Raw genomic sequence first — 26,157 nt, forward strand, 5'->3', positions numbered from 1 at the left:
AATCTGATCGACCTCAGCTGATAGGTTAGTTACTTTTTTTTTAAAGATGATTGACTGAATAGAGCTGGGCATAAGTTCAAGCTTCTCATTCAACCTCAAAAACCACTCCCCCTAATATTAGTAATTAATCAATTAACCAACCAGACTCTGCCTCAACCTCTCTCAACCAATCACCCAGCTGCTGCTGAATGCATAAACAGGCTCTCTCTCCCACATCCATTCTCTGGTTTCAGTGAAACCGCTGTAACCCTCCTCCGCCCCCAGTCACCTCTATCCAGCTCAGCAGAGTCCAGATTCAGGCCCCTCATCGCAGCCTCCAGTGTCGTGAAGTCGTCACGATGGAGTCTATTCCCCCCAAAGACTTTACACATTTCATTCTAAATTGTCGCGCATCTCATTGTTGATAAATAATTGTTCAATCTCGGTGAAGTCTCCCCTGATTGAAATATTATCATTAAAAAACTCAAAATGCGTTTTTCATTTCATCTTCCGTATAAACACAAGAAATATCAACACATACAAATACTGAATATTGAAACGTGAATGTTTTTGAATTGTAAATGCAAATGTGTTCATTTTAAAAAAAGAGGCAATACAATTCAACACCTGTGTTGATTTAAGACCACTTTAAACTATGCAAACAGAGGTCACAGCCAATGGTTAACTTGCGACTTGACGACATCATCAACAATGCTCTCGCAATGCATCATGCACCATGAATATTAAATTAAGATGCTTTTAACACATAGTTATGCAAGCAGACAATCTGCATGTGGTGACATGTGTGAGGTCTGTTTGCAAAGGGTTAAACAAATCGTCACATCAAACACAATCCCACTCCGAATGCTCTCAGTGTTTGTGCCATTTATCCCATAACAGTGTAGGAGCAGGGATCAGCTCCCGCTCTGAGAGAAAAACATGTCCCACTTTGTAAACAGTGTCTAGTGAAACATCAGTTTCTGCTGAGACGGCTGGTTTTCATCTCAGAATCACATGGAAATTATTCAGATTTTGTCAAAAACATTGTTTTTTTTATCTCATCATCATCAGCAGCAGCAAGCATTCCCAAAATACCTTCCACTTCTTTTGTGGCACAGTGTTGTGCTTCTCTTGCTCTTCTAATTTTGAGATTCACATCATGTTTGCACACCCGTCTGTGTGTGCCATTTCAAACAACTGGACATGAAGAATCCAAGAAGCAGCTTGTTTGTGTGTCCCTGTAAAGGATTTGTGTGTTGGGTGGGATGCTTTGCCTTTAGGATTGTGGGACTTTGTTTTGTTGGTTTGTCAGGAAATCTTGAAAACCTTTTTTAAGGAAGGTAACATGTCAGATGAGCAGCGCAGTCCTTCGAGGAGTACTGCAGAAGTGATTTATTATTGTCAGCGCTTGTTTAGAGGAAAGGGAGTTCTTGAAACTGAAGTCAGTTAAACAAAAGAAAAAGGCTTGACAATGTGAAGTGACTTTGTATTCGCCTCTCTCACTAACAAGGTTTCCATCCTTATGTGACAAATCCCCCCCCCCCCTAAATTTATGCACAGACCATCCACTACTGTGAGGTTGGATTTGTTTCATGGAGATAAATAAACAGTGGTGATTAATCCCATGCCTGTTCCATAAAACCAGGAGAAAACATTTGATAAAGTCAAAGCTATGGACTGCATAAAAGACTTTTCTGTTCAAAGTCTCGAGTTGCACAGTTTTTCTGTCACAATTTCATTTTGTTAATTTTCCTTTTAACCCTGAAGTGACCATGTTTAGACGAGAAGATAGAGGGAGATATGAGTTAGTAAATGCCACGCTAATCATAACAAGAAGGTCAATTTCTGATTCTCAAATAAATAAATACAACTTTTTTTTATCTTTTGAAAAAATAAATAAGATAGCTTAGCACCTAGCTGAAAGCTAGCAGCTATCACCTGTCTCAGTAATCTGTGGAGAATGAAACAACTCGGGCTAAAGACGTTTCATTGTTCTGAAAATTAAAAAATGGGGCTCTGTGTGGATTGACTCGAAGAGGATGAAGAAATCTCCTCCTTGTGTTCAGTTGAATGAATTACCTTGTTTCATAGGGGTATGTCACAGTTTCCTCAACTTCACACAGATCTGGAGTCTCCTTCATTTATTTAAAATGATCTGAAAGCGCTGGATTAATAAAATCAGGCACGAAAGCATCACTTCCATCGTAAGTTGTATTCATCCCCGTTTAGTTATACAAAGAGCCTTAGAAAGGTGGATCAAGGATGTACTGTAGGCGAAGTGAAGGTTATACTGTGTTAGAATAATCAGCCAAAGGAAGCGGGGATGAACAAGAAGATGAGAGAGGGTGCTGATCAAATATTTAGTTGACTTTGGTTTTAAAGGGAGACTAACCATGAGGAGTTCTTAACTAGTTCTGAAATAGAATTCAATGACTACTAACACTGTAGGAGAGGATTATTAATATCACATGTGGCGTTTGTTTACAGCATGCCACAGGGTGAGTCACGGCTGTCTATATAAGGTAGGAACCTTTGTTACTGCTCAGGTGTTGTTACTCACAACTGTTTTTGACTGTTAAGCAGTGGCATGCTGTAGTACAAGCGGCTGTTTTTTTATATCAAAACATGGACATGTTGAGCCAAATGGACAGAAATAAATGAATGGCATGATCAACAAAGAAGTTTCACTTTTGTTCACCCGATAAGGTAACGTCACTAAATCCAGGTGGAGCTCTTCAGTGGTTTAAAGCAGCCACTTAGCCTCTTAAAGACACATCCACACCAAGTCAAAAAGAAAACAAGACCATCAGCAAGGAGACTGTTCCTGTACGATTTCATTATTTACGCGTCATCACTGCCACCGGTGAAACTAAATACGTGGGAGGCATCAATATACAATTCAGAATTTCCCATTCAGCATCGTCAATTTTCCCTTCAACCTCCTCAGTCAGAGCTGACTTACAGTTACTCATATTCTATTTTCACTTTGGTTTTTTAATAGATCAGGACTTTTGAATCAGATGTGGTGTAAACCTTTAGACTGTTTTGAGCACTGAAACAGTAAAAAATAAAGATCCCTGACCTTTTCAGTTCTTATCATTACCTCACATGCTTGGTCTTCATTTAGTTCACCTCTTTCTGCTGTTATTATTCTCACATCAAACATCTCACCTCAGGCAAATGAAACGGATGTTTGGCATCTTTTCGTGTTGTTGCATATTTTCAGTTATTCCACTGTGGTGTTAATGCAGCAGTCTAAAATATGCATACAGACAGGTGGATGGGAACCCAGCTACTGAGTATAATTCATGCTTTTCACTCAGAAACATTTTGCATACACTGTGTCTCTTCCTCCAGTGAGAGCTGCTGCCCACACACTTGCTGCTTCAGCATCAAACTAGTGACAAGCTGAAGGCAAGACAACACACAAACACACACGAGCACACACACATACACTTTAATAGAGAGGGATGATGATGATGGAGGTGAAGAGGTGACACGGATTCATGTTGATCGCTCAGAGGCTGAGTAGGAAAAACGGAGATGGAAACAAACGAGTGGGAGAAAAATAGACTCACAACTCTCGCAAACACACCAAAACACGTGTGCATGAACACACACGCATAATCAGCCCGCCAATCATTAAGAGATTAAACGAATGCCTCTCCTCTTTCTTCTTTTTTTTTGTTCTGATAATAACAAGCCAAGGATCCCAGTGTGTGAAGTTTGTGTATGTGTTCGTGTGGTGAATTGTGAGTTTATACCTGGTTGTCGGTGAGCGTGTAAAAGGACGCACAGGTCCGACTCAGCAGTTATCAAAGTGACAGCGCTCAGGTGTGTTTTGATCTTACCTTCAGCTGATCTTTGGGGAAGTCTTTTCCATTGTTGAGACCTTCCAGGTTGGAAATGAACTGATTACATGACATCCTCTTCCCAATGTTCTACAAACACAAAAGCAAACATAGATAAGAAAACACGTCTTCCATTGACATTTGATTGACATTGACATTGATTGTATTTGAATGAAGTTGGGGTATATAATGTTGTGTTCTTAGTTCTTTACTACACTTCATCCTACATATCCAATGACTTCTCTGTAAGGAATCTATTCAGAATACCACGTTTTTTTTTAATAAATGGGTTGGCAAGTATCTAGGTGAGAGATGTGGCAGTTTGTTACACCTTTGTGGCTGTGACAATCACAAGACACAAAAAAAAGAAGTGAATTCTGTCACGGCGCTACTCATGCAAGCGCAAACAGATAATTTGTGTTTATTTGCATTGGTTATTATAAAACAGGTTTGAAAACCAAACGCCCTCATGTGTGGGTTCATAACATTATCTGGAGGTGCACATTGCTCTTTTAAATTCACCACGTTTTCCAGTTACTGTGTCCAGGTGAACTATAATAACACTACCAGCTACGTATGGCTGACCAGAGCCCAGTCTGATGACCTGCTAGCTAACAATCCGGTGTCAGGATTATCTAGGTGGATACCACCTAGATGGTAAATGGACCTGAGCTTGTATAACACTTTTCTAGTCTTGTGGCTACCCAATGCACTTTTACACCGCAGGTGACTGTAAAGTCTCCATCAGCGTAGTCACAACTCCATTCATACACATTTATACTCCGCCATCAAAGCAGCAAGAGCAACTTCATGTTAAGTGTCTTGACCAAGGACAATTCAGAAATGTGGCTGCAGGAGCTGGGGATCGAACCCCCAACCTTACAGTCAAGAATCGACCCTATCAACCAACTGAGCTTCCACTGTGCAGCATCAAGAACAAAAATCAGTGCTTGGAGAAAATCTGATTTAATCTCATGAGGTCCAGTAGGTTTGATGATACAAATGTCTCACAAGTTTTGGCTTCAATTTAATTTTTTTGGTGCATTGCAGGTAAATATTCAGTTCAATCTGATCTTTCAATACATCCATAGAAGAAACACAGAGTTGTGGTATCACATCATCCCCTTTCAATAATTTTCCATGATTTTTTTCCAAAGCTATTCAAAACATTTATCTGCATCCACATATCTTCAAATTGGAGATAGATTAAATCAGTGATATATTAAAGGATGAAGAGTTCTGTATATGGAAATCTTCTCCTTCTGCTAAATAAACTATGTAATAGATGACTACACAAAGTATACACTTTTTTACATTTTTATGAAAATATTTGTATATCTACTTTAGGGTCAGCTGACCTTCATGTTATTTAACTAAGAACTTATAAACATGATTGTGTCTTGGCTGAGACAGTGTCACCCCTGCTCACATACACACACACACACACACACACACACACACACACACACACACACACACACACACACACACACACACACACACACACACACACACACACACACACACACACACACACACACACACACACACACACACACACACACACACACACACACACACACAGGAACTGTTGCTCCGTGTGATAGGACAGCTTGTCGCCTTGGCAACAGTCACCTCTTCCTTAAACAAGTTGACCAGAGTGTCATGACTTCAGTGACAGCCTGTGCTGAGTTCACACTTTGATGTTACTCAGATTAATTATCGCGAGTTCACTCAGTGTGAATATCAACACTGAGCTAATCTCCATGGTAACGGGGCACACGTTAACTGCTCAGGAGGACAGTGACAAGTGGTTGAGAGCTCAGAAAGACGACGCCTGTGCACAATTCAAAAATGACTTTTCAATGAAACTGATGATCAAGCGGATCTGATAATTCGGTAACAAAAATAACACAAAATGTAATAATCATTTGAGTCATTTTGGTTGCCATTGTCTTGATGCTCTGATTATTAAACAACAATCAATATAATAAACAGTGACTTACATTTCCATGGAGGTCTGTGTTCAGCAGCATGACAGCACATGTCAGAGTGTGGATGCTATCTGAGAGACACATAGGTGAGATAAAGACAGGTTAGAGACAGTCCAGGCATGTAAGAGACATGTAAGAGACAGAAAGGTTAAAGATACAGGAGGAGAGACTGACCAGTCAGAGACATGCAGGTAAGAGACACACAGGTGAGGGACAAATGGTTGAAACAGAGAAAAAAAACACACAAGTACAAGGCAGACAGGTAAGAGACAGACAAGGAAGGGACAACTACATAAGAGTCAAACACAGGCAGACCGACACGACAAATGGGTTCGACGAATAGGAAAGAGACTGACAGGTGAGTGAGACACTTTCAAGAGAGACAGGTGAATCACTCAGGTAAGAGACAGACAGGTCAGAGGTGGACAGTTTTAAGACAGACATTTGATGCACGCTTGGGTGAGTTTCACGAAGGGGATTGAAAAAAAAAAAAAGATAAAATCAGACAAATGAGAGACAAATGATTAAAAGACAGGTAAGATGCGTAGAGAGTAACAGGTAAGAGAGAGACACACGAGAAATGTAAATAATCAGACTGGCAGTAGAGACAAAGGTGAAAGTTACACTAACAGACAGACGGGGAGAGAGGTGTTACGACAACTGGTAGGAGGAGACAGGTGAAAGAGATAGACAAACAGACAGACAGACAGGTACCTTCAGTGGTCATACTCTCTGGGTTACACTGTCTGTATCTCCTGGAGAACTGAGCGAGGACTCTCTCTCTCTCCTGAGTTTCTCCCATGAGAGCGAACTTACTCAGTAATGTCCTGAAAACACAAGAACTTGTTAATCGACCTGATTACTGTTCAGCACTGGAATGTCAGGGAGCTCTGTGACTTCATGTTTGAAATGCACCCTGGGAGTTGGAGTTGAGTTTTCTGATGCAGGCCTCTTGAACCCGTTATGACGACACAACCAGGACAACATGCTATCATGTTTTATTTTACAAAGGGGTGTATGTGGGTTAGTTAGTAATCAATAAAAAGAGAAAGAAGAGCAGAACTGACCTGAGTGCCTGATCGATGGTCAGGCCCTTGAAGTTAAAGTTACTGAGATATTCCTCTGCCACCATCTGACTGAAATCATTACTGCAGACAGGCGAAAAACACTAAAGTGAATATAGTGACTCTCAAATAGGACAAGTGCTGTTTGAAACAAGGACAAAAAAACACACTGACTTCTTGCTGAGATGTCGAGAAACGTCAGACTTCCTGAAGCCCTCAAGGTTGTAGAGCCGCTTGGCAAGACGTTTTGCTGCCTGTAGGTCAGTCTTTGTGCCATTTGCAAGTTCATCGTCGCTACCACCGAGTGCCAGACGCTCGGCCACATCTGCCTGCGGGTACAGCAGCTCGGGGAGGCGGTTCACTGGGCGCTCCCTGAGAGAAGACAAACACATATACATGTTTAATTCACACATTATTTCTGGTCTTTCAGGTCCCTTTTTTGTTGTGCTGAGCAACATAAGCAACAGTATTTCAGTTTACAGTACTGAGAGTTCCTCTTTTAAAGTCGACCGTGTCAGGAGAAATTAACAGTGATTACACTAATTCAGCTCAAATCAAATTTTATTCTATTTTTCACATTAAAGTTCTATCATTACTTACAAATGCCAACAGCCAAAACAGCCAAGCCATTCCATTCCTGTTCGGTAACAGGACCGAGCCAACGCTCTCTGTGTCCAAAAGTATCCGTAGTTTAGACTTAAATGTGCAACCTGGAGCTTAGTTTCACAGCTGCGTTCCTGTTTGAGCTCTCAGATATCCCCAGTCCCACCTCAGATCAAACATGTGTTTGGTCACTGTGATCATGTTAACGTTTCACTGTGCAGAATAATGTAAATGATAAAGAAGAAAATATCAAATGTTAGAACTTTGAGACTTTAAAACTTAAAAGTCTACAGGTCAAAAAGGCTGAACATTCACTTTTTTATAAGAGTAAGAAGCATCTGGTGTCCATCAGGTAAAGTCTTAGATTCTCAATTGTTGGATGAGCAATAATGTTCATGTAGTTTAAAGAAAAAAACAAGACAGAATAATTTACAGGAGTATTTAGTTCCAATGTCTTTATAACTTGTAGAGGGATATTTAAGTAACTGGATCTTTCCTGCTGGTTCACATTAGCAACTTCTTCCCTAACTGATGATCTTTAAATTCAGACACACAAACCAACAACAAATAAGCTGTTTTTTAGATAATTTATAGATTATCTGACATTTTGTTGTGTTTCTGGAGAAGTTAACATCAGCTGCTCTGAAACCATAAGAAGCATTTCCCTGAATAATTTCAAAGTTAAGCTTCCAACTTGGCTACTAGCATTACACTTAAGCATTTTGAAGCCATACAGTCATTCTGTTAATATTAGCATAAACGTTTGAACCAGACAACAATCTGAGAGAACAAAGACATCAAAAAACAACATCTTAGGTCCCAGGTCCAGCGCTGTATAAAACAAACTGTGTGCAGTGCACATGCATCATATTTAGTGTTTAAAAAATTAAACTACCTTTTTAAAAACAGAAATAACAAATTCATTAAATAATCCAATACAACATAATAAAGGTAAAAGAAAAAAAACTCCATCCTTCTCATCCAATTATGAATACATCTAAATCAGCTCATGCATTTTTTTTTTTGTTTTTTTTTTATTATACCACCAGTAAAAAAATGTCACATTACATAGTACAAGAAAACTGTTCTCAGCCTAATAGCAATCTATCAGTCAGGCTCTCAAGTAGAAAATAGCCTGTATAAGCATTGAGGAAAACATTCCTATTTGTCCTTTTCACTTAAACTGTTAAACATTGATTATGAATCTTAATAAAAATAACATTACACAAAGTATGTGTATCTTTCATATTCAATATAAGCCACATCGTAGCTATGCATTTCCCTTAAACAAAGGCAGCCAAAGGCTTACTTTCTCTTCCACCTGGTATGTTAAGCTGTGTTAATGCTGAGTTTACTGCACACAGGTGAGAGGGAGAAACGATGGACAGTCACTGACAGACGACATGCAGCTTTCCTGCTAATGGTTTATTTAGACTACCTCTCACCGCTACGTCGTTCATGTTTCATAGAGTCATTTAACACTAACGTAATATCACTCCGTTGTTTTTATGTATTAATATTTACAGTCTACGGTATTAACATATTAGACGGGCGTGATCTCACAGATGCTGCATTACGTCTGTTACAGACACTGAAGCCGAAATTTTTTTCCGGCAGGTTTTAAAGGACGTCGTATTGAATAACTCCGTGGTCATTCTTGGTAAACCCAAAACGCCCCCCATACTGCCGACTTCACTGTTTCTTCGGTGGATATACAGCTTCTCAGCTGTGTCCCTCTACCACCAATAATATAGCCTCATAAAGAAGACATGTTTAAATGGTGCACAACAGCTGGTGTCACTCTGTTTACGTTCCGTGCAGGTCACACCAAAACTAAAGTTCCGCCTCCTTTTTTCAAGTGACAGTAGAAAAACTGTAGCTGTAGAATGAATTAACCGTGACTTTTTAAATCACGGTTACGAATTGATTGTTAAACATTTTCATTTTAACATTGCAAACAGGAAGTGCTGGACGCTAAATGTGACATGGCGTTGATAATGGTGTGTAGACTGAGCAAGTCACATGTTTATGCCATCAAGCAGCTAAATTGAGGGATTCAGCTACGGCAAAGGAACACATACAACAAGCTCCGTTTTAATCTTGCTCACAGCAACTTTGTTCCAAACTGAATTATCTCAACAATAACGTTTTTTTAAGGACCTTTATATCCCACATCCATTGTGGGATGAGTTTTTTCTGACAAACACTATAACTTTAAAACCACTGAAGTTATTATACAATCAATTTAAATGTTCAACAAGAAGACAATGAGTTTTCTTCATCTCCTGCCATTTCCTTAATACAATCTGCTTAACTAAGAAAACCTCATCTAATAGAAATGGCTGCCTACTTTATGAGATTATGCATGCTTTAGCTCTTTCCCTCTGTTATAGACTGAAAAAATGAAGTGCATAGTCATGTTGACATACACTGTCAAATACTACAGCTTTCCAATACAGTTTTACTTTCTTTATCAGTAGACTCACATTCATCTATAGTTCATTTTATACATTAATATACATTAAATGAAATAATAGTGAAGATCAAACATTCTCTTTTTTATGCTCACTTTTAAGGCTGCTCACAAATCTTTATCACATTCTCACAAAGATATCTAAGCCTTCATAAGCAACTTCGGCCTCAGTGAGGTGCCCAATGATAATTCAACATTTAGAATAGACTGGGAATTGAACCAATACCTTTTGATTCAGAGATGACCCCCTTTACCAAAGAGCTGTAGCAGCCAGATTGACCCTTCTTTAAATTCAAATATAATTTGGGCTTTGGGACAAAATATGTTTGTATAATGATAATTATCGAATGTTGACGTGTTTAGTACACTAACTTGGAGAACATTTTGAACAATGTAACTGCTGAACACAAACACAAGTAAGCACTGTCATTGTGAACATTTTAGCATTCATATTAGCATTTATATCAAGGACTAACCACACTGAGCTGTGAGCATGGCAGAAGACTGTGCTGTGCAAACAATACAAGTGTCCCTGTTAAAAGACGCAGTCTGTTAAACATTAACAGTGAAAAAAGTGGATTTCTATATTAATTTTGTTTTTTGCCGTTTCTGCTCTTCATTTACAGACAGCTGAACAGTTCTCTTCTGTTCCTCAATTTTAAAATATTTGATAGACAAATGATTTACAACCAGCTCAACCTGTCCTACCACCCAAGCCAAACCAAATGTGAAACACTGGCCACATGGTGATATTTAGATCATACTTCATAAATGTTACCATTTTCTTTCAACATTTCCTCTTTTATGAAGGCGTAGCTCTGGATTAACAAGCTGACAGACTGCAGTTTTTTTACAGTATAACTTAATGTTTCTTTTACATCAATGCATTTGTATTTAATCTCATTTATTCAAGCCAAGGACAATGTTTTCTAGTATAACGCACCTATCTGTTGTTGGTGTTGAAATTAGTCCGTTCTCCATCAGCTGTTCTTCATAGAAACCTTTTTTTAAGCAAACACACTTCTTGAAATGATAAAAAATAATAGCTCCACCATCAAGAGGAAATGAGTCAAAGTTTTGAATGAGAGTGAGAAAGAGGGAAGTGGTGAAACCACAGCGAGGTCTCCATCTACTTCCCTTCATGAAGTTAAACTTCCCTTCAGTGGACCAGGCTTGGTCAGGTGATTCAGGTAAACATTCATTTTAAACATGTGGAAAAATAGTGTCAACATGATAAAGTTCATTTTAGTTTTTAGTTTAAATTTCTTCTTCTAAAGTTACACTAAAACGTGACTTACGTCCACTGATCAGTTCTCCTCAGCCTCAGATTAGAGCAGGTTTCACTGAAGGAGAAAATATCCCTGATTATGTCACAGTGATGTCATCAGGATTACCTTAGCTCAGACTGCAACAGGTAACTTCAGGAAGACGCTATAAACAAAACACTGCAGAACACTATCCTGAAACATGTTAATGTGGTTCTTTTACATCTTCTAAATAATTTGGCTTTTATAACCAGTAGGCTGACTTTTTATAACCTTTAGTCAACCTTTTCCTTCTATTAAAGTCATTATGCTAAGCTTAATTTTACTTGCTATCAACTTTGACTACAAACGGATCCAAACTTATTCAAAAAGGGAAAAAAAACAGCTTACACTGTATGTAGACAGCTTATGAGCTTAAATTAAAAAAAATTTTTTTTTTTTTTTTTTTTTACTTGAAATGCCATTCATATCAATGTTCAAAGGTACTCAGGATTCTGCTTTCTTAGACAAATAACTGGCCATGAGAACATTCCCAATCATAAGACAGTGTGAACCAGTTCTATGCCTCCTCAGCTGTGATGCTCTGTTACAAGAGCTGCAGACAGTGCAGAGAGTCTCGGTATTCAAGTGTATTCTGCAAGAAAAACTACACAAGATTCATCTACAGTAAGTCAGTTCAAGCATTGTTTTTTTTTCATGACATCACCAGTAAAAAAGGTTTACATCAGGGAGTACAAGAAAGCATAAATGCTGATAACCATGCATCTGTTGCTGAACACATGGGTTCATTGTATCCGCCAAACAGTCTATTAGTCAGTCTCTATGGTAGAAAATCGCCTGTTTATGTTACTTGGTACAAACATTTTCCTTCAAAAGAGCAGTGCTGCTAACTTGCTCTAAAATTATGGAACCTGTCAATCACACTCAAATAAATGAAAGTCATTCAAACACTGCCAACATACACATGACCCACAGAAGTAGTGGTTGTCTGGTGTGACCTCAGTATTTCCATGTGTGTGTAGAGATGTTAGGGAACAAAGTTAATGTGAGGCCGGATGTTTCTGTCCATGAGTCCTTCCTCCACCAACAGGAGCCATTCATCCAGGACAGAAATAACTTCTTCACCAGCAGCCAGGGAGCTTCACTCAACAGGACGCCAGGAAACTCTTGTTTTTCTATTTCTTTTAACCCAGCAGACACTGTGGGTCAGCCCACGCTGACTGGAGTGGCTACTTCCACCAATTCAACAGATAACTCGTCAGATTGATTACTCCAGACAAGATTGTTGAGTTTATTAACATCATTCTGAAGCTTCTTTTACAAACAAATATTTGAATTTCCCTTTCTTAGAATAAGTCAAAGCAGTGAAAAAACGAGTCATAGCATCAATGCAGATAGACATCTGGCAACCATTTACTACATGAATTGTGATGCCTTTGGAGGAAAAAAGTTTAAATTGTTGTACCTCCGTCTTTTATAGTTCCTGATCAATGCCATATCAATATTTGTATGTACATTTTCTCAACAATTAATCTTGGTAAATAATTAATTGTCAGTTCACGAGATGTTGTAATGTACCGGTAAATGATAAAGAGACGACGTGAATGTTGATTTGGGTTTATGTCCTCTTCACAAACAATTGTGAGAAAAAACTAAATGAGTAAAACATTAACAAAACAGATGTGGCTGCCTTAAATGTGAAGTTGAAATCTTTTTAGATGATACTTTAGCCCGAGAGGCTGAGCTGAGCTGAAAACGCAGCAGAATTTTATCTGGAGAATTGTCCTTGAGTCGATGAGAGGGGGGGAGTGATGTTTATATCCTTTTACTGATTCACGGTGCATTGACTGTCTGCACATGACCACTACAATCTCTGTGCACAATCATATATTCTCATGATATCATTGTATATAATGAACTCTGTTGCTTCACCTGTTACTTCAAAGTCTTTTTTTTTTTTTTGTCATGTCTTACCTCATGAGACCCCCCCCCCCCCCATCCTGTCTGACAAAGATAGTCTCTCACTGTGAGGATGTGGAAAGCCAGGTTAGAAGAATATCTGGAGCAGTCCTCGTGAAGTTGTCTACATATTTTCAGGAGTGCATATGTGAAAACGGCTCTAGACACGGTTTACGTCTCTTATGGTTGAGCGAGGAAGTAAATCAGAGACCCTGCACTTTGTTCAATCAAATCAAGCTATATTTCCTTAGCATAGTCATCATTGTACATGTTATATTACTGTCAAAGTCAAAACACAAAAAGAAAAAGGAGAAAAATGGGAAAAAGGAACAAACAAGGAAGAACAGAAAGAGAAGGACCAAAGAAAGGGTAAATACTAGACTGTTTTTTTCCATTGACCCAGTCTGAAACCACAACACACAACCAAACAACATCCAAACCACTGCCAGACTGACTGACTGACTGACTGACTGATCAAAGTGGATTTATTACACTGTTTGTCAAGATTTTAAGTACAAGTCTAGTGTTATACTATATCTATTTAAATGTCGATCTTAAAATCCAGAGACTGAGAAGGACAGCATGTTGGTCTGTCTCCAAGTCTGACATCCTGTCTGTGGCTATAAGATCCAAATTCTCTGGTTCCTTCAGAAGACTTATAAAACAGCTCACAGATGCAAAGTGTTATGGTTAAAAGGGCTCTGTTATTTCCCTTTAACAGCTGTTCACCACAGTTTTCAATAAAAGGATGGAATAAACGCCTTTTTAGGAGACTTGCTGCACATTATTTGCCAAAGTGAGGGAGCTCTTGTATCAGCAGGACATTGTATAGAAGTCAAAATAAAAGTGTTCCAGTTGTCTGACCCTCCATCCATCTATTCTCAACCTCCTCCCTGATGCTATGTTCAGACCAAAGCATGAGCAAACGTTTTGCCTCACACATGTTCAACAGCAGGATTATTCATTTTGTATCCAGTCTGTCAAACATCCTATGAATACATGACCTCTCCAGCAAAGTCAAATAAGTTTGACTTTAATAGTCTTCTATTAAATAGAAGACTATTAAATTGCTGGGATCAGTGTTAGGGTTTGAGAAACTGTATGCAACAAATAACAAAGGTAAACAGATTTTGTGTTGATGCATTTTCAATCAATAAGTCCAAAGAATGTCAAAGGAACTACATCAAGATTCGAATATGTAATAATTTCTAATGCCACATATGAATGTAGGCAGAAACTCAAAATAGAAAAGCTTTCACAATGCAAGGTCGAATACTTGAATTCACTTGAACAATCTCCTGACAGAGAGGAGACATAATTCAGTCTTTCATGGAGTTTGTCATTTAAATGTCAACATGAAACATTTTAAGGCACGAGAAACGATTAAAGCTGTCGGCTTTCTTGGGGCCAAAAAGAAACAGACGTGGAGTCAAAGGGAGTGTTTATAACTGCTGTTCGTTAGCAGCTCCACTCAACATGACTAATGTTTAATTCACCATCACTTCTGTCTCATACCACACAAAGAGCTAAACACTGTAACAGGAAATGTTCGTATGACTTATAAATGCTAAAAATCAAATGAGTGATACTTCATTAAACTCTGACTCTCTGGTATGATACTTGTTTTAAAGGGAAGCAGCTTGGTGGTGAACAGAGTTCAGCTTCACATGTTCCACGCCGGCTCCACTGTGAAACAAGTGCTTGATCTATAATGGATGCTCAGAGGGAAACTTTTAACAGCCAACTTCCTACAAAACTGCAGAGGAGATTCTACGCCTGCAGGGACATGAATTCAGCAGAAAGCTCTGGACTCGGTAGAAAAAACCCAGGGAGGTTTGGTATGGATTCTGTTTGAAGTGATGCACAGCAAAGCCTCCAAGCAGAGCTGTGTAACTGCTGAGTCAGATCGCTGACTTCAAGCAGTTTGACACTAAATCTGAACCAAACCCAGAAAGAAACCAAGACCAACTTTATCAGGAGGATCCGAAGGTCAGCATGAGGGTCACATGACTTCCAGAAATCAATGGACTCTCAGTAATCTGGCCATGTCTGTGTCCCTCATCTGATATGAAGAAAAATCCTTTTCTAAACATATTACTGCTTTGCTTCAAGGCTCTTCCTTTAGTCTTCTCCTCATGTCAATATAAAACACAGACACAAACATCATGTGTTCCTATTCAATCAGTATGATGCCTAAGGAAATGTAAGATTATTTCTGCATCAACCAGGCCTTTAGCTAAGGCCATTTAATATGAACAGGTCATTATGATCATGTGGAGAAACTTAGAAAACTGTTAGACTAAAGTACATCAAGGCTAAAGCAGCCACAAGGTTTGTGATAACAGTTGTTTATGCATTTGCCAGTGTATTTTAAACCTTTCTCAAATATGCAGTTCTGAAGACAAAACTCAAAGAACTGTTGTTATGTTTGGACTTCTTACATTTGTGCAACATTTACAGATGTCAATAATTTATCTGCAAAGATAACTCATCTCGCTTGTATGTGAATAGAGGCACTTTGAAGTCCAACCTACATTTGAAGTTCAACCTACCACAAGATTAATTCTGCAATTTTGTTTACCTGACGTACTTTGTCCTAGCTGCTGCAGGAAAGTATTGCGCTATGGGCTCAGTTTAAGATAAAAATGTAATCAGTTGATTTGTTTAGGAGAATCTGATTTGATGTGTAAATTATGAGTCAATAAGGAAAAACTTTGGTTTATAGGAGACTGTTTTACTGAGTGACTTACTTTGTGATTCCTTGAACATTTCTGTTCCACCTGAACTGCCTTTTGGTTTACGTTGCAATGTTTTACTAGAAATGATTTGTTACACATTTTCAGATTTCTAAAATGAAGCCAGCTGTTTTAGCATCAGCTGAGGGAGAAGATTTGGCGAAAAAAAATTGGACCGGTAGGCAACGTATGGTTAAACATAAGGAAAAGCAAGAAGGTGAACAAGAAGCACGTACTTAAAAAACTGTTACTTTCATTTGGCTTTTCTTTGCACTTGAGCGTACAACTTGTACTTGTACAACAATCATATTTGAGAAAATTCCTTGAGTTATGTCCTACCGTCTGAGAACTCTATGAAGCAGATGGCAGGTATGTAAAGACTTACAGTCTCCTTGGATGCTGTGAAACAGTAAACTAATTATTGATTAACAGAGAATATTAATTAGTAATTTAAAGCTGCAGCACTCGATGTAAAAGCGATGCTAGTTGTGCCGTTGTATGAAAAATATATATTTTTCCTTATAGTTTCTCAAAAATGAATTCAAGTCTCACCTGTACACAGCTGGGTAGGGTGGGGCGTACATGTACCTGTCTTCCAGAGCCCCGCCCCCCCAGCAGAGCAGGTAGCTGGCCATGTTGGTTTGGCCCAGCCCTCTCTCACACCCAGCCTGGGATGCCAATCAACCAACATCCACATTGATAGGAGACGTCAACCGGAGAAACTGAGTCACATCATCCACATGTTAATGTGATGACATCATAATATAATGACATCATCAGTTTCCAGCTCTCTCTCTGTCTTGCCTGAGTGATTTCTTTCAGTGGCAGCAGCGTCTCCTTTCTAATCCGCTTGTTTTTAGTCCTCCTCTTTCTTCTCTGGTTCAGTTTTTCCTCCTTGCTTCTCTGTCAGCTGATTTTTTCCTCCTAGACGTTCTCGTCCTCCTCCTACTCTCTGTTTTTCCCCACACTTAAAGAATCTCAACACCGGCTTTTTCTCTCAACAACTCCACTGCACAACTTTCTCCGTACTCTGCTCACACTCAGATCTTCTTCTTGCTCCCTCCCCTCTTGTCCATCAGCTGGGATATTTTCCTCCAGTGAGGGGGGAGGAGGTATGCGTTTCCTCCAGTTTGTCCCAGGACGCCCCTCCTCCTCCTCCTCCCTCTGTGCTCTCCTTCCCCTCTTCCTCTCTTTGTCTCCTCTTACCTTCCTTTTACTCCATCGGCCTTCCTGGAAGTTTCTATTTGACACTTTTCAAGCAGCTCAATAAACTCTCAGTTATATCTCGGCATTATTTATGTGCAGCACGAACAATAGAGAGACAAGCTTTAATTTCTACTAATTTGGTTTTCAACACCAGCATTAAAGATGTGGTTATTAAGAAAGTAAAAATGCACAACTTTATGAGGATAAAAATTATTTAAGATTAAATTAAATATTAGCTCACAATCTAATTTACAATATCAGTATTTTGCTGGATTATATTAAATGAAATACATAGGAACTAAATTGTAGTGTTTGAAATTTTTTTACAAGGTTAATAAGTTTAATTATTTGCAGCAGTTTTGTGTTAAAACTGTTCTCTCATTATAGTAGCAGTAGTAGAATTAGAAGTGTTAAGCATTACAAAGCATCTTCCAGCTTTAATTCCTCAACCAGCCGCAGCATCACCACCAGCTGGGAGTGAGCAGGTCAGAGGTCAGAGGTCAGAGCCCAGACAGCAGATGGAAAAGATCCAAACAGAGAGGAGGAGGAGGTTCACTGAAAGGATTTAAGCTTGTTTTCAGGGAGTGTCTTGAGTCTTTCTGACATGAGTGGGTAGTCTTTTCCTTCAATTTCATCTCTGAAACCCTGCTGAATGGATCCATCTGGAATTTCCCTCTATAGGCTGATAAATGTGTGTGTGTGTTTGTATGTGTGTATTAGGAGGAGGCTCAGTATAATGTGCAGAAGAAGAAGCTGATGCTATTGTTTGTTCCGATCCCGTCTTTCTAAGCTCGAACGGACAGCTTTGCTTTCAGGAAACTTTCCTTGCAGTTGTTTTCAACTTGAAACAATAAAGTTTGTGTTTGAATTTGAATTCTTGGTGTCCACACCCAGCTCAGGGAGTGGACGGAGGCCAAAGGAAAAAAGGGAACTCCTCCAGACTGAAACACAGAAACCTCCCAGCGGCAGTTTTCATTTCATTCCTTGAATATCTGAATGTGTTTATGAGCTGGGAGGGGTTCTGCTTAAAACTTTACTAAAGCTAACTATTAGCTTCAACCATCTGGTTAAGCTAAAACAAGGTCTTTGTAGATTAAAAGTATTAATTCATGAGTCAAAGCAATGTTCGGGAGTTAAAGCTAACTGTTCTGTCAAATCTTCAACAATTGGATCCTATTTATTTGTGTCTGCATAATGACTTTGTTGCAGTGGGGGTATACTCTTAAACCACATTGGTCACCATGTGGCTGTCAGTTCTATTTCTAAAGAAGTGAGGATCCTGAAAATAACACTTCTGATTTGGTTTAACAGACAGAGACACTCAGCTGATAAAACAATAAAGAGAGGGAAAAAGACACTATCTCTCGAGTTACACAAATCTTTCCTGTGGCGATCTGACTTAAAGTAACAGACTGAATGATCAATGTTAAATACAGACTTTACAATGTCCATAATAGCAGAGCAGCAGAGTTTAGCATAACCAAACCATTCATTAGACACAGACTCCAGGCACACAGTTGTCTAAAAGCAGAACTGCTCAGTGTCCTGATTTCATAGCAGGCTGAGACTCCTGCCATGTGGTGGCATGGTTTGGTTAAATTAAAAGAAACCCTGAAGAGCTGCAAGTCAATATGGAAAGGAATTGGAGGCAGAACTTATCGGCAGACGTCACAGAACAGATCAAGACAACCAAAGGAACATGACAGGAAACGTGTCCTCCTCCTGAGCCGTGGAACCCAGGTTCAGGTTTGGTGATGTCTTTTAACTGCTTATCACTGACAGAGGTAGCAGTGTTATCTGTCTGATTCTGTAAGACTCTTCATTACAACATTACAGCATAAACTGAGGCAGAAACCGAAAAAAAGGCTCAAGGGTTTTGAACCATAAAGAGCTTCCAAATTAGAAGTGAAGACCCTTTATTGCTGAAAACAAAGGCTACATCTTTTTTACAGGGGAGTTTGCAGCTTTATATTAGGACATGTCTAAGTGACTGCATCACAAGTTACTGTTTGCTTACATACAAGATTAATTAGTAATGCTAGTAATGCAAGTATAGGTAACAGGGAGAGTAAGAAAGATGTGGGCAGAATAATGGTAGCCTTACTTTATAAACGAGAACACAACATGGCAAAGTTTAAATCATATGTGAAGCGAATTAGCAGCAAGTCAAGCTCACAATTCAATCTGGCCAAACAGTTCAGACAGCACAAATAACAAATAAAACATGACAAGAAAACAGAAACTAACCGTCTTTAAGGAGGCCACATGAAAAAAACAATCTTACAGTTCCATAAAAGGTTCTGCTGTGTCCTGAAGAACCTCTCTGGGATGGTTCAGTGACGAAAAACCCGAGCTGGTCATGTGAACTTACGCCTCCCTTCCTGTCCATGTCATTACCAATTTCTGTCTTTTGTCTACATTTAAACCCTGAAATCTCATGCTCCAGGAAGTTGAAACTGGGGTTGCTGTAGTTACTGCAAGCTGGCTGAGCGACAGGTTAGATAGGTTAGTAAATTGCCTTCTTAATAATCAGTCAATAGCATCAGTAGTGCCTGAAATGACCTGGAGTCCAGAACCTGGTAGTCATTCCCGATCATTCCAGTGACACATGAAATCCATCACCATCTGCATTCTACCCTCTCAACAAAAAAAAAATCATCTCCAGACTCCAGCAGTCACACACAGCGCCTTTTGCAAAAGCTCTCATGAACGCTTTCATCACTTCTCATCTGGATTATTGCAGATTATTGGAGTGGAGTCCTATCTGAGGTACCCCAGCAAAGCCCTGTACATGCTCCAGCATGTGCATGGTTCTAACCTCACACAAAGCCCTGGCAGCACATCACACCAAAAACCTCCACATAGACTGGCTCCCGGTCAAGTCCTGCAAATCTCAGGCTACTTACTGGTTTATAACCAAAACAACCCGCCGTCCCAATGTTAGCTTCCTTAGATTTTCTTCCCATTCATTTTAGAATTTAGTCAGAGTCTGGCTCTAAACTACATCATAGAACTTTCGCCCTTAAAGATAAGACTCTGTATTCAGGGAATTCAGATCACTATAACATTGAAATGCAAGCACAGCAGATAATATCATTGCATTCTTTATTTTGGGTTATTGTATATTGTGTATAATAATGTCCTTATTTCGCTGACTTTTAAAAAAATCTTATTTTCAATGCATTTACATATTTGATCTACTCTGTCATTGTTATTGTTTTTGTTTGTTGTAGGAATTTTTTAAATGTTCATATTATTATGATCATGTAGTTATTAATTGACCGCTTAGCAGAGCGTACATTTTCTTCAATTGTCTGATCGGCAGTTAAATCTACACAATATAATATTCCAACAACGGCATAAAAGAAAGCAAGAAATAAACTACTGAAAGCTCAGAATGAAACAAATACAAAATTAAAGTTGGTTCATTTTGAAGTGACAGATGAGATGAACAGTCAGAGCACACTTAGTCTAAAACACACACAATCAAAACCACACCATTCCTCCACAGAGTTTGTGAGTAAACACAAGGGACTGTTTGAGTTTCAGTTTTTAGGCAAACACTCATAAAATTCTCTCCATGCATCACCATGACGATCATTTATAGTTAGATATATCACTAGAGCTCTCAAAAAAAAAAAACATAAAATAATTAAAGTAAGCTTCGGTGGTGTATTTTTGTCCCATAAAGAACAGAAAACAAGATGAACAGAAGGTGAAATAGTGTGTGTGTGTGTGTGTGTGTGTGTGTGTGTGCATCTGTGTCTGTGTGTGTATCCTAACTACACATCAGACACTCTATAATTGAACTCATGTGTTGTCTAACAGCCTGGCGTTCAGTTGAGTACGACACACCACACACAAACACACGCACGCACGCACACACACACACACACACACACACACACACACACACACACACACACACACACACACACACACACACACACACACACACACACACACACACACACACACACACACACACACACACACACACACACACACACACACACACACACACACACACACACACACACACACACACACACACACACACACACAAGCAAACAACCCGCGCAGCCTTTTCGCTCCTCTTTCTGGGGCTTTGGTTTAGTTCAGTCATTAGAGCAGGTGACCAAAATACAGGGACTAAAGGCCTTGACACATCAGCCTAAGGTTCGACTCCCTGCCTTGATGGAAGTCGCCCTCAACCTTTACTCCTCATGTTTCATGTCTCTCTTCAGCTGTCCTATCAGCAAAGACAAAAAGCAAGCATTCGCTCTTCTTGCAGAAAGTTGAAGGGTTGTTTTCGGTTATTTAAGTTTAGTGATTTTACAAGTGTTATTATGTTACATGAAATGCAAAGCTAAATGTTCTGGCAACACACAGGGAAAAGAAATATACACTGCCAGACTTTGTCCAATCTTAACCTTCTTCAAATTTATGAGGACCTGATGAAAAGTTCTCATCTTATAAATATTCTTACTCTTCAAACCCACTCACCTTGAAATAGTGAGTACTGACAAAGCATCCTCACTTCCTCAAAATAAGAGCGACACGAGTACATTGTGTCTCTCTGGAGCCATCTTGTGCCTGTGAGTGATACTGCAACCTTTAAATCCTGATACCATGATCTTAATTCATCTAAAAAGTCATTTGTCAGATGTAATTTATCAGAGAACTGAAGCGCTGTGCAGAGCTGACTATCTGCATCTTGATAATTGGGAACTGTGTTCATATACAGTGGATATAAATGTGAACCACATAATCCAGATTTCTTGATGACGATGCGGACGACAGCAGCAGAGAAAACACACCCACATAGCTGGGGCTCGGTATATCCCACGACCCCACAATACAACACCTATCATGATACAGGGACCAAGATACCATACAAATTATGATACACACTGATTTTGGATTAAATGTAAATGTACTTTTTTTACATGCTACAACTCAGCAGGTCATAACGAGATTGAAGATGCAGATTTATGTCGAACAATGAAATTGTAAAAGGAAAGGGTAACTGTAACTGTCTGTCACTTATTTATAAAAAGGTTTCAAATTGATAAAAATATGGTCATACTGAGTTGCGCAACAGAAAAACAGTTCATTTGAAATGCTACTTTCTGTCAAAGAGTCACCTCAGTGTCACTCATCCAAACTTGTTTCTGGTTTTCTTGATATTTTTTTAAGGTATTTTGACATCCACGTTCACTGCTAGCAGACTTTTTAAATGGTTGCTTTTTCTGGTGTTCTTCTGTGAATTCTTGGTGCATTACTGCCACCTGTGGGTCAGTGGAATATTATGAACCACTTTGTAATAACATCTATCAAGGGTATGCGCTTAGAGACTTCGCTATTTCATAATCTGTTCAATGAGCCTCTGTAGTGCATATCATCACACAAATGTGTCAGCAAAAAAAACATAACCACCATATAATCACACAAACAATTATGAAGCTTAGAATCTGACTCTGGGGTCTCTGGGCTGGCAGCTCTGAACAGTCATTTTTAGACCAGAATGTTAAAAAGTGCTTAAAGAAATAAAAACTTTCTGTCACAACTTTGCTGCTTCAATGGACACACACAAAAGAGTCCCTCATATACTGATGAAGGACACAAACTGGACAACAGGAACCAGATCATAGTCTGGATCTGCATCATGAGCTCAGACTAACCTTAGGTTGCTGTTGAGGGAGGGGACCGAGCTTGCTTTGCGGAAGCCATCTTTGAGGATGGAGCGACGCCACGTCTCTTTCTCAGACTTGGATCGAACTGGAGGTCCCGAGTCGTCTTTGGAGCCACCTCGGAGCCCCGGGCCTGAGGCACTTAGAGTGAAGGAGGAGCGGGACCTTTCTGAGGGGCCATAGAGTTCTGGATGGGCCAGGGGGGCGAAACTCAGCTCGATGATCTGCTTGGCACTATCACAGATCTGACTCTGAAGAGATAAAAACAACAGTTTGATACCGCACAGCCAGGGAGCAGCGATGTCACTCTAGTAGTCAGACTTACCTGAATCTCTGGGGTAAGGGTGGGCAAGTCGAAGGTAAAAACAGATGTGGATCCAGATGTCAGAAGGTCTACACTGTCTAGGCTGCTGTACGAAGTGCCTTTGGCTCGATGAGACTCCATGATGCTTTCAAAATGGCGACTAAAGGAGTCTAGGTTGCACTCAGAGGGGCGCCTGGGGCTACCGAGAGAGATTGGAGATTTAAGACCGCCATGGGAGTTGGATGAGCCGTCCAATGGCCTGAGGGATAAATAAAACAGACTTTAAACTCTTAGACTAATTAAAGACACTTACTCATGTTCGGCTACAATGGGTGTGCTTAACAGAATGAAGTCCTAAAAATGAGTGTGTGACGTCGCACCCTTTCAGCAGCAGACTGAACACCTCATCCTCCTCCTTGGTGGCTCTCTGTCTCTGTCTGTCTCCAAGCATACGGACAGTGGCCCAGCTCACCACCCCTTCCTCCTCCTCCTCTTCTTCCTCTTCCTCCTCCTCCTCCTCTTCCTCTTCCTTTCCACCACCAGTCCCGAGCTTTGGGGAAACTTCTGCAGGACTGAAGCTGGAGTTTGCCCTGACACTGCGGTTACTCCCAAAGGCTGAGTCTGCCTCGCCCTCGTCAGCTGCTTCAGCTTCCGCCCGCATCACCTGCACATAAATGATCAACATTTATGACAAATTCAAATTCAAATATATCCAGATGAGACATAAAAGATCAAATTGGTTCTGCTGACATCACCTCGTCCAGATCTGTTTCCCTGTAGCACCGCAATGGCACAGCGTCCAGATCAGTTTCAGAGTACTTAATGGTTTTGCGGATGATACCCGTCTTGGGTATGGAGCCACAGGGTTGGGGGGTCACCAGGTCCACCTCGACCTGCTGCACCTGGTGATGGGACAACTGTAGACTCTGTCTGTCCTGCCCCCTCCTCTGGTTTACTGTCTTCAAATGGAGGGAGGAGGGAGGGGTGGGGCTGGGTGAGCTGCTGGTGGGAGGCGTTGTTACTGGACGGCCTGCAGGGAGATCAAAAGCATGCTGAAATTTTACTGAATGTCTTTAAGATGGAATATGATGGATTTCCATCTAAATTAAAAACTGTTTTGGTGAAACGGTGTGGCCAAAAGGAATGTGACTCACAACAGGGGAAACTAGGGTCACACAGGGGCATTCATTTATAGATTAAACTTCTTTCCTTTGCTTGATACCATCAATGATATGCTAGCTACCTGAGGTAGTAACAAGGCTATCTTCACTGGATAACATCAGCTGTCATCCAGTGTCCTGGGGTTTATCTGGTGGGTAAACAGACTAGCTTGCAACTAGTCTGAATTCATTTTGTGCTATGGATGATAGTTTTGTGTTCCTTAAAAGTAATAGAAATTATAAAGAAAACATGTAATGATTGTCTCGAGCAAAAACTTTACATTTAATTCATTTCTGCTTCTTTTGTCTGCTAATTTAAGTGTTTTGTAAGTTTGGGGGGCACTTTGAATGGAGGAGGACTAATATCTCTATCTCTATATCAGATATTTACAACTGTTCTTGTTCACTTGTGTTAAAGAGAACCATTGTTAAAGAAGAAAATGTAAAAAAACAGGATGAGCATAGTAGTGTGTAGTAACAGTGGTGAGTAGACAAGACTGAAAAAGCTGTTCGGGCTCATGTTAAGCTTTCACTAATTGGCTTAAAGGAAGACTGGGAGATCCTGAAGCTGCTTATTTAATTCTCTGAGAGCAGAAACAATACATTAGTTAGACATATGAGTCATTTAAACTGTTTGAACGTTTATTTTCAATTAACAAGAGATAAAGCTAAAATATTATAGTCTCCACAAATTAGGCTGTTGCCACAGTCCCAGTGTGATCGCAGTGGTTCAACCCTTCTGTACTGTATTTTGGGGCTTATATGATATTCAGGTTTTTTTGTTGTTGATTAGTGTAGTAAAACACTACTGTAATTCACTGACTGTAGTGATTGTGTGGCTCCTTTTATTCATGAACTGTCTTTGTCCTTATGGGAGGATAAAATGGATCATATTGTATCAATCCTCTGCCCATGTTTAATGTCTCTCTTCAACATTCTAGCCAATAAAGGTCAAAATATAACCTTAAAATGTAAAGAAAATAATGCAGCGAAGGTTAAAACAAAAAACCTTTTTCATATAATAATGATATAATAATATAACTAGCTTGCTAAAAATAATGTTAATTTTTTTTTTTTTTAAAAACACAGATAAAAAAAGACCAAGACTTAGAGTACCAATTTTAAAAGCAGAAATGTGTTAGACAAACACATTTAATTAAAGAAAGTATCAACTCCATCAAGTTGCAAGTCTATAAAAATCAACACATTTGGAACATTTCATGTAGCTGTGGGGGTCATGGGGAGAAAAAAAAAAGTATATGAAGACCTGCCTATAGCTACTGATTGAACAGTCCTCACATGTCACAACTTAATTGTATGATTATAATCATACAATTAAGATTTTAAACTTGGTATTTTAATTCGGCTCATGTAAAAAAAAACTGCAATATTTTGCTTTATTAAATGTTATTATTGAAGTAGGAACAATATTGTAAAAACTACTGCACCTGCAGTAACTTTAATGCAGCGACTCTCCTCAGCTGGCCCACCGAACAGGAACTCCCACTTGGCTCGGGCAATCTTTTGTGATCGAGATGATGGAGTTGTTGCCGAGCCACTGTCCGACTGTAAAAAAGAGGAAAGACACAAGATGTTTCAAAAATATTTCTGATAATTATATTCCAAACTAAATATATTTTCAAAATTCATCAAAATGTAGGCAATAGCCATCCACTCAAGGTATTTGTCACTCACGTCCATTAAAACCCATATTACTTTGAGCTCCACAGTTTGTATCGCACTTAATGTTGGCAACACTTCAGTGCTACTGTGCCGCAGCTTCTTATTGTGTTTCAAAGTATTTTGACTGAAACTGATGTTGGATTAGGAGATAATAAATGTCAGACAAAATAACTTCAACTGTTGTCACC

At 39.4% G+C, this 26,157-nt stretch overlaps 1 protein-coding gene and 1 long non-coding RNA gene across 2 annotated transcripts in view; both read right to left on the bottom strand.

Moving 5' to 3' along the window:
* Window positions 1-26,157, bottom strand: part of psda (pleckstrin and Sec7 domain containing a) — a 44,438-nt gene that overhangs the window by 15,353 nt on the left and 2,928 nt on the right. Inside the window, exons 2-11 of the mRNA XM_079362144.1 lie at window positions 25,735-25,852; window positions 23,882-24,156; window positions 23,507-23,790; window positions 23,148-23,385; window positions 22,814-23,073; window positions 7,063-7,260; window positions 6,892-6,972; window positions 6,539-6,651; window positions 5,837-5,895; window positions 3,831-3,920 (exon numbers count right to left, since the gene is read on the bottom strand). Of these exons, the coding sequence (XP_079218270.1) occupies window positions 3,831-3,920; window positions 5,837-5,895; window positions 6,539-6,651; window positions 6,892-6,972; window positions 7,063-7,260; window positions 22,814-23,073; window positions 23,148-23,385; window positions 23,507-23,790; window positions 23,882-24,156; window positions 25,735-25,852 (1,716 nt within the window). The remainder of the gene's footprint in view (window positions 1-3,830; window positions 3,921-5,836; window positions 5,896-6,538; window positions 6,652-6,891; window positions 6,973-7,062; window positions 7,261-22,813; window positions 23,074-23,147; window positions 23,386-23,506; window positions 23,791-23,881; window positions 24,157-25,734; window positions 25,853-26,157) is intronic.
* Window positions 7,927-9,382, bottom strand: LOC306835548. The gene is made up of 2 exons (XR_013780658.1): window positions 8,042-9,382; window positions 7,927-7,990 (listed from the first exon to the last, which is right to left on the bottom strand). It is a non-coding gene; the product is annotated as an uncharacterized lncRNA (long non-coding RNA).

Source organism: Symphodus melops, assembly GCF_947650265.1.
Source record: "Symphodus melops genome assembly, chromosome: 15".
Taxonomy (NCBI): domain Eukaryota; kingdom Metazoa; phylum Chordata; class Actinopteri; order Labriformes; family Labridae; genus Symphodus; species Symphodus melops.